At 35.9% G+C, this 10,318-nt stretch overlaps 1 protein-coding gene across 1 annotated transcript; it reads left to right on the top strand.

Moving 5' to 3' along the window:
• Positions 1-8,613, top strand: LOC137402547 (zinc metalloproteinase nas-14-like). Its single transcript, XM_068089049.1, has 6 exons — positions 1-30; positions 1,398-1,563; positions 2,375-2,513; positions 3,213-3,394; positions 3,565-3,783; positions 8,468-8,613. Exons 1-6 carry the CDS (start codon positions 1-3, stop codon positions 8,611-8,613), a joined length of 882 nt encoding a protein of 293 aa, XP_067945150.1.
• Positions 8,614-10,318: the final 1,705 nt, after the last annotated feature.

Here is a 10,318-nt window from a genome sequence, read left to right as displayed (position 1 = left end):
ATGTCGTGCCCTCCTTGGCTGCCAGGACAGGTAAATATAACCCATATACTCTGTGGCAGTGTTAAAAGTTGAGGAACTGGAAGCTTATTTCTGTTTCAAATCCAGACTGCTATGACAAAGAATTAAGATTACCTATTTCTTAAAATATGTAATCCTCTGTGTTCACTAAATTCAGGTTCATGAAAAGTTAAGTTTCTTTTCATTAATCTTTGAGAACATATCTGAGTCTAGCGTAGTCTAAATTTAAAGTAGTCTAAATATAGCGTAGTCTAAATAGCGCGTAGTCTAAATATACCGTAGTCCAGATATACAGTAGTCTAAATATACCGTAGTCTAAATATACCGTAGTCTAAATATACCATAGTCTGATTATATCGTGGTTTGGGTATATCGTAGTCTGAGTATCCATAGTCTGAGTATGGCGCAGTAATTATAGCACAGTCTGAGTATAGCTTTGAGTATAGTGTAGTCAGAGCATAGTATAGCAGTCACAAAAACATATCTTTATGCCTTTGTCTGTTATGACTTTTCATGACTTGCCCAGCTCAAAGAGATTTGTTCAATACTACTTGCATAGTATATGAAAGAAGGAAAAGGTTAAATGTGATGTTAAGAAGGTATTCATAGCCATTTACAAAGTGATATATTGAGTCATGTTACTGCTCTTACATTGAGAATGTCCAGATGGTCAGCTATCTCAAATGGAAAATTTCTTACGGAGATTAGCAAGACCCTTTGATAAACTGCCTTAAGACTTGTGTCAGTAGAAGATGAACATCAGCAATTTGACAAAAGTTATTTTCAGCATCTTTTTTTGTATCGCTTTTGCTGACATTCAAGTGTCAGTACACTTGGTAAGAAAACATTTAGATGACAGTAACCATGGTAAGGAGACATTCATGTGACAGTAACCATGGTAAGGAGACATTCATGTGACAGTAACCATGGTAAGGAGACATTCATGTGATAGTAACCATGGTAAGGAGACATTCATGTGACAGTAACCATGGTAAGGAGACATTCATGTGACAGTAACCATGGTAAGGAGACATTCATGTGACAGTAACCATGGTAAGGAGACATTCATGTGATAGTAACCATGGTAAGGAGACATTCATGTGACAGTAACCATGGTAAGGAGACATTCATGTGACAGTAGCCGTGGTAAGGAGACATTCATGTGACAGTAACCATGGTAAGGAGACATTCATGTGACAGTAGCCGTGGTAAGGAGACATTCATGTGACAGTAACCATGGTAAGGAGACATTCATGTGACAGTAACCATGGTAAGGAAACATTCATGTGACAGTATACTACTAGATGACAGGCTATTTGTGAATCTTACCATGGATATAAATTATTATTAACTGAATCGTGTAGGCTTACTTTCTTTAGACCCGCATTAATGGAACTGAGCTGCACATATCTGCTCAAGAATTTGCCAAAATAGCAGCTGAAGCAAGATTAGAAGGGCAAATCACAAAGAGAAATGCAGTGAGAGATTGGAGCCATCTCTGGCCTTTAGGAGTTGTCTACTATGATATTGATGCCAGGACAGCTGGTATGTCCTACAATTGATGGGTAGTAGAGCAAACATCATTTTCTAGCAAAATTAAATATTTATTTACTTTTAAATTTAAGTAGCGCTAGGTCATGGCATAATTGAAAATTCCATTTCACAAAAACAACTGAACGGGTCAAAAATATCATTCAAACAAATGCTTTGATCCTCATAGAAATGCTACATATGACTTACATATGATGCAAATCAATTTTTCTAACAAATCTGTGTATTAAACTTTATTCGCTACGCATTTACTGGTAAAACTTATTTTATGTTGGATAAACCGTGACTTGCTGCTTTTCACAGTAGCAAATACATTTACTTTGTTGAAATAGTAGCATACATCAACTCAGATACTCCGAAATGGTTAAATTGAGCAAAAATATATATATAGTAGTGAAATGAAGAAAGCTGCAAAACATCTTATCTATTATATTAAATTTCTTAGAGCACGCTTAGATCACGCTTCCAGTAATATGGAAACTGTCATAAGTTGATCATCACTCACACCTTCCTCCTATCTCTCAATAAAAAAGATTTGACTAAGGCATTCTTCCTGCTGAGATCTCATTCAGCTTATTGCATATAATATCTACTCATGCCATGCCAATGTATCAGCTCCATACCATATCATATCTACTCATGCCATGCCAATGTATCAGCTACATACCATATCATATCTACTCATGCCATGCCAATGTATTAGCTACATACTATATCATATCTACTCATGTCATGCCAATGTATCAGCTGTTTATGTACTTTTTCCATTTGATTTCGACTGGACTTCACTAATGGTCTTTTCTAGATTTTCAGCTACTTCAGATGCTGGCGCCAGCCTTTGAGTTCTTTAAAAAGTACACATGCATCAGGTGGAGGAGGAGGCTGCCTACCAACTACGCTGTTCAAGATTATGTCATATTCTCTATGCCACGAGCCGGAACCAGGTGCTTTTTTTGCTTTTTTCATCTCATGTTGACGCATCTTTGTATTTTGACCCAGCATAAAATCCTATGTTTTTAACTACATCGGAAGATAAATTTATTGATCAAACTATTTGTTTGTTACAATTTTAGAACTTCAAAAAGCACCGTTATAACCTTTTTCCTGTTTTAAAGGAATGAAAGACCTTAGATAGACAGAGATGCACTTTATTACCACCTGTCGAGGCTCCTCAAAGTAAATCAGATCATGAGGCAGGAAATAAAGAAAGGTTAAGGAAAATTATGTGTATTGGAAGAAAATGCTCTTTTTGCATAACGTTGTTGTATAACCTCACTATTTATGCCTACCGATAATAGCAGGATGTCACTCCTATCTTATACGATGGGGTGATGTACGGTAACCATTCTACCAATTTTACTATTTCACTGACATATGCGCTGCTATGACCCTGCTATGACCCTGCTATGACCCTGCTATGACCCTCTGATAGTTCCGGAAAACTCCAAATTAGATCATGAGACAAACAATAAATAATAGTAATATAAAACAATGCATACTGGAAGAAAAAGCCCTTTTTGCATAACACTGTTCTATAATGTGTATCAGCGATGTGTTGGCGTCTGGTATAAGGTGGAGTGGTTTGTCTAGGGAAGTAAGAATGTAGTGGATTGTCAGGAATGTAATGAATTCGTACTTAACAGACTGTGTAACAGCGAGGTTGGAAGGCAAACAGGAAGACAGTACATATACTTGGACGCTGAGTGTGTAAAATCATTAGCAGAAGTCCTTCACCAGATGACACACGCCCTAGGCTTCTATCATATGAATAACCGGCTGGATAGAGACAAGTACATTACAGTATTCCCACAGAATGCTGCGCCTCGTAGGTTATTTTTTACTATTTTAAGGTACTTGAGAGTTTCCAGCTGGCAGCCCAAATGAGTGTGATCAGATTGAAAGACAAATGAGTGCAAGAACTTATTGTTAAACATTGAATTGTTTGTTTAGATTACAACTTTAGTTTGCAAAAAGCCGCTAGTCATGTTTTTGTAGAAAACAGAAAATTCTTTGACAAGTCTCCAGCAAACGTCGCTGACTCTTTGGGTTTTCCATACGAGCACAAAAGCTTGATGCACTTTGATGGGTTCAAATTCGCTACTGGTTCCAAGCCGACCATCGTCTCCAAGGTACCAGGAGTACTGCTTGGCAATAAAATAGCTCTGACAGTTCAAGATGTTACCATGATCAACACATTGTATGCTCAGTGCAAGAGTAAGTAGACACTAAATGGGTAGCCTTTGGTCTAGCTAATAGTAGGTTGTCTGAAGGGCATGGACTGCCAAACTGAAGTAATTGAAGTGTAAGGGCTTGTTCTGAGGCTTGCAAGGAATTATTCTTTGGGCTCTCATAATTTGTCATGAACATAGAGCCTAGATACATTATACAACTTTATAGAACATAGATACATTGTACAACTCTATAGAACATAGAGACATTATACAACTCTATATAACATAGATACATTGTACAACTCTATAGAACATAGAGACATTATACAACTCTATATAACATAGATACATTGTACAACTCTATAGAACATAGAAACATGGTACAACTCTAGAGAACATAAATACACGGTACAAATCTATAGAAAATAGATACATTGTACAACTCTATAGAACATAGATACATGGTACAACTCTATAGAACATAGATACATTATACAACTCTATAGATAATAGATACATGGTACAACTCTATAGAACATAGAGACATGGTACAACTCTAGAGAGCATAGATACACGGTACAACTCTAGAGAACATAAATACACGGTACAACTTTAGAGAACATAGATACATGGTACAACTCTATAGAACATAGAGACATGGTACAACTCTAGAGAACATAAATACACGGTACAACTCTAGAGAAGATAGATACGCTGTACAACTCTAGAGAACATAAATACACAGTACAACTCTATAGAAAATAGATACATGGTACTACTCTATAAAACATAAATACATGGTACAAATCCAGAGAACATAAATACACGGTACAACTCTAGAGAACATAGATACATTGTACAACTCTATAGAACACAGATATATTGTACAACTCCATAGAACATAGATACATTGTACAACTCTAGAGAACATAGATATATTGTACAACTCTAGAGAACATAGATACATTGTACAACTCTAGAGAACATAGATACATTGTACAACTCTAGAGAACATAGATACATTGTACAACTCTAGAGAACATAGATACATTGTACAACTCTAGAGAACATAGATACATTGTACAACTCTAGAGAACATAGATACATTGTACAACTCTAGAGAACATAGATACATTGTACAACTCTAGAGAACATAGATACATTGTACAACTCTAGAGAACATAGATACATTGTACAACTCTAGAGAACATAGATACATTGTACAACTCTAGAGAACATAGATACATTGTACAACTCTAGAGAACATAGATACATTGTACAACTCTAGAGAACATAGATACATTGTACAACTCTAGAGAACATAGATACATTGTACAACTCTAGAGAACATAGATACATTGTACAACTCTAGAGAACATAGATACATTGTACAACTCTAAAGAACATAAATACATGGTACAACTCTAGAGAACATAGAGACATTGTACAACTCTAGAGAACATAAATACACGGTACAACTCTATAGAACATAGATACGATCAAGTGTGCTATCACAGGGTCATGCAGATTCTTAAATGGAGAGTGTGAGCAAAGTTGCCATGATGAGGACCCAAAGCAAGTCTACTGCACCTGTCTAAAAGGCTACAGACTGAACAGTGACAAAAGAACCTGCTACGGTATCGTTTATTAGCCATTTCCATTTAACCATTTTCACATGTAGCCATCACTGTAAGCTAGTGCTTGGAGTGTAGAAAAATTTTGATTAGCCACTGTCTCCCAACCTTACACTCAATATATATTTGAGTTACAAATAAGGCATTATGGCTGTATTGCTTAGTTATTAATATAGTTTTATTATTATAGTTATTATCATAGTTTTTGTGTGTTTGCCTTCGGATCAGGCTCCCGGCTTTCATTCCTGTGCAAAGAAATATTTTTTCTCTAAAGCTCTCAGCATTGCTTCAGACGGGTGGATGGGCACTGCTCTTATTACAGTAAAGACTACTACAGACAGTATTATCCCACGACCAAACACGAGCGAAGCGATTGTTTGGAAGATTTATGATAAATGCCTATGTGCACACAACTCACGAAAATTATTCATCAACGGCCGTCACAAATCTTTGTACCGAAATCTCATCAACAAATTTAACCATTTTTCAATAGAGTCGTTTAAGTATAATAACGATACAAAACACATATAAAGCTATTTAAACCATAACTGTCACGAACAACTTTTATCGTATTTACTAGGTAAATCAGACACGCTGATTCCAATTTTGTACTCAAAATAAAGATTAGTCCACTAAATTTCAGAGTAATAAAGGCTTTTTTACAGCGTTTTAATATCGGTCTCGAAAACAACACGATTGGCATAACAAGCTCCGCCCATAAATACGTGACGTAACCTAGCTTTTTAGGAACAGAAGTTACGTAAGTATGTTTAGACCGATTTAGAATAATAGAGATGGGTGTTTTAAAATCCATTAATATCTAAATTCAGCCTTAAAAATAATATTACTCCTTTCTGAAAGGTAGATAAGCTATTTAGCATTGCATATTTAAAAAAGCGCGATAACAACGCTAGCTTGTGATAAAACCGCGCTTTTTGAGCTCATTTTTCTCGGCGTTCAGCCCATTTAAACGTCATGTAACAAGCTACGAGCAATTTTAAATAGTTTATATACCTTTAATAAAAGACTGAAATTATTTTACAGGCTGAATTTAGATAATAATGGGTCTTAACACACCCATCTCTATTATTCTAAATCGGACTAGACATTCCTAACTTCCGTTTCTGAAAAAGCTAGGTTTCATCACATATTTATGGGCGGAGCTTGTAATGCCGATTGTGTTGTTTTCGAAACGGATATTGAAACGCTTTAAAAAAGCCTAAATGACTTTGAAGGTTAGTGGACTAATCTTTATTTTGAGTACAAAATCGGAATCAGCTTGTCTGATTTACCTAATAAATATGATAAAAGTTGTTCGTGACAATTATGGTTTAAATATGTTACCAAGTCTTTATTATTTGTAGAAAGTTTCCTAAACCTTACCCATCTGATCGGATTATACATAAAGATACAGATTAATTTGCCCTAAAATCGTTATTAAAACTTGACAAGCCTTATTTTTATCAAAATTAAGACCGGCAAACGAAACGCCAAGCGACAGAGAATAGAACAATTAAGTCGTGCGCATTTCACGAAACAAGAAACGTGCACATTTCACCAGTCTATAGCATTGTCCAATTGCCGAAGGTTTCTGTACTTAACGTGGAAGTACTGAAAAGTAATCGTTTCTTTTTTGAATTGTTACTTTTTTCAAAGTAATTGACCCTTTGGACACTTGTGAGTACTTTGGTATTCCAACTGATGCCCAAAGCAGTGAAAGTAAAGTAAATGACGATAATAATTTTTTTAACGATTATTATGAGATTATTACAATATTTAATTATAAGAATAATTATTCGACTTTATAAGATTTAATTATCAGAATAAGCATTCGAATTTACAAGATCGAAGTATATATTTTTTCTAAATAGCTTTGTTAAATAGATTTTCTAAAAATCTTTATAAATATCACAACTTCTTGATATTGTTAGCTATGACGTTTTGAAATGTAAACAAAATTGTGCATTGGTTTTCTATTATTATTGTATTACAATATTAATAATATTGGTTATGTGATGTGGAGAACCGGATGTCCGGTTCGCGACAAGAGAGGGGGATTGCGGCATCTTAACTGCGAGAACGTGAGAGGTAGGACGCAAGAACTAGGAACTTAAACCAGGTACGTTAGAGGTTATTCTAATAGTATCAGTGTTTTTCACTTCTAATATTGTATTTCTCCTATTGCGGGGGAGAGATATAAACATATAATCTTTTCCTTTCATTATTGCTGTTTGTTGTACATAATAACACCCAGTACATTACAGCTACCATTGCAGTTATCCTATTGCACTGCAGTGCCATTTGACTGATGATATTGCATTTCTCAACCATCAGTACCCTTTCTTTTTTCCAATATCACTTTGGCCGTGGGCTGTATGACAGGGGAATTTCTAGTAGTTACTATTATTATATTTCTTATAGTGTGGGATTGTTGTTATATTCAGTCTGAAGGTATAGAGATAATCTTTTTACAAATTGTAATTTCGCATGCCTTCATTGTGGTTTGAAATCACAGTTAATTTTCAGGTAAGACGTGGTAAGGGCAGGCAAAAATATTTGAAGCACTCAACTAGAGTGGATGAATTGTTTGAAAGACTGATCAACCGAGTGACAGTAATCAACTGCTGATTTGAAGTTCAGTCATCTGACTCAGCCTGTTTGCTGAGTCAATTTTAACTCAGTTTGCTAGTCTGTTAGAAATTCAATGTTTGACATGTTGTAGTTTGTTTGCTTTATAATAAACAGATACAAGCCTCAGCTAGAATAATCATAACCCAACCAGTGTTATGAATATTACAAATCAGCCAGTGTTATAAATGCTACACATCAGCCAAGTAGTTAAGTTGAACAACAATATTTACTGTTGATATTTACTGTTGATTATCAGGTTAAGATTGGAAAGGCTTACACCACTTTATTCAGTTTGGCCGGTGTGCTGTCACCTACTTGTAGTCGTATTACATCCATGTGTTTTTCAAGTTCACACAAACTGGATTTAGCTGTTTTTAAGTGTTGTTATACTTACGCAGGCTGTTATAGAGTGGATTTACGGATTTACATAAGCGAGATAAATACTATGCTAACTTGATGCAGATGTGGATGAATGCTTGGAGCAGAATGGTGGATGCGACCACGTGTGCACTAAACACGGAGCCTGGTTTGAATGCTCATGCAAAGATGGGTATTCCTTGGCATCTGATGGATATTCATGCGAAGGTCAGTGCTTGATTACCTTTTAGTCATCGTTCTTACCTGTTTCTCTCTCTCGCCTTTCTCTCTTCTCTCTCACTTCTCTCTCTCTTTTCTCTCACCTCTCTCTCACCTCTCTCTCACCTCTCTCTCACCTCTCTCTCTCACCTCGCTCTCTCTCACCTCTCTCTCCCACCTCTCTCTCGCCTCTTTCTCTCACCTCTCTCTCTCACCTCTCTCTCACCTCTCTCTCTCTCTCACCTCTCTCTCTCTCTCACCACCTCTCTCTCTCTCTCTCACCTCTCTCTCTCTCTCTCACCTCTCTCTCAACTATCTCTCTCACCTTTCTCTCTCACCTCTCTCTCTCATCTCTCTCACCTCTCTCTCTCACCTCTCTCTCACCTCTCTCTCACCTCTCTCACTCACTTCTCTTTCTCACCTCTCTCTCCTCTCTCTCACCTCCTTCTCTCTCACCTCTCTTTCTCATTTCTTTTTTGCACCTTTTTTCTCACCTCTCTTTCTCACTTCACTTTCTCACCTCTCTCTCTCAACTTTCTCTCACCTTTCTCTCACCCTCCTCTCACCTTTCTGTCACCTTATTCTCCCCTTTCTCTCACCCTTCTTTTTTAAAACTCTAATCTCACTATTATTTTATTTTCTCCACCCAATGTTTTAATTTTCACTTCTTTTTGCTCTTCTCCCTCTACCTCTCTCTTCTTTTTGTTTAGTTCTCTGTCGTTCTCCTATATATCTTTAGTCTTTTTACTGGTTTTACACTATTTGAATTTTTATCTCTTTTTTCTCAGCTAATGCCAAGAGTGTTTGTATATTTTATAAATTAAGGCAATATAGTTAACAAACAGTATTTAAGGCAATGAAACTTGCTGAATATGGCCATCCTGAAGCTAATTCAAAGCATAGCTTTTCATAACCAATTAAATTAAGGGATACCGGAAGACCCAAGGCATGGCATGTTTTTTCATGATGTAAAGCCTATCAGCTTCTCATACTCATTTTCATTGAAGGGCATTTACCATTATTATTACCAGTACCATTACCATTATTATTACCATTATCATTACCATTGTCATTACCATTACCATTATTATTACCATTATCATTATCATTGTCATTATCATTACCATTATTATTACCAGTATCATTATCATTACCATTGTCATTATCGTCCCACGACCATATGAGCGGAGCGAAGTTTGAGAGTTTTTATGATAAATGCATCTGCACACAACTTACGAAAATTATTCATCAACAACGTCGCAAACCCTCGTTTCGAAATCTCATCAACAAATTTAACCATCGTTTTGTAGAGTCGTTTAAGTATAATAACGATACAAAACACATATAAACCTATTCAAATATATTACCAAGTCATTGAAAAGTGTCAACAGTATCTTGAAACTTACCCATCTGAACGGATTATACACAAATAGACAGATTTATTTGGCCGAAAATCGTTATTAAAACTTGCTAAGCCTTACTTTTATCAAAGTTAAGACCGGAAATTGAAACGCGGAGTGACAGAGAATAGAATGATTAAGTCGTGTGCATTTTACAAAAAAATAACGTGCACATTTCATCAGTCTATAGCATTGTCGAATTGCTGAAGGTGTCTGTAATTAACGTAGGAGTACTGAAATCGTTTCATTTTTGCCGATTTCAAAGTAACTGACATTTTAGACACTTTTGAGTACTTTGGTATTCTAACTGATGTCCAACGCAGTGTAAGTAAAGGAA

Source organism: Watersipora subatra, chromosome 8 (assembly GCF_963576615.1).
Source record: "Watersipora subatra chromosome 8, tzWatSuba1.1, whole genome shotgun sequence".
Classification (NCBI taxonomy): Eukaryota; Metazoa; Bryozoa; class Gymnolaemata; order Cheilostomatida; family Watersiporidae; genus Watersipora; species Watersipora subatra.
Note: the sequence above shows the minus strand (reverse complement) of the source record. Positions and strands in the feature narration are given on the sequence as shown.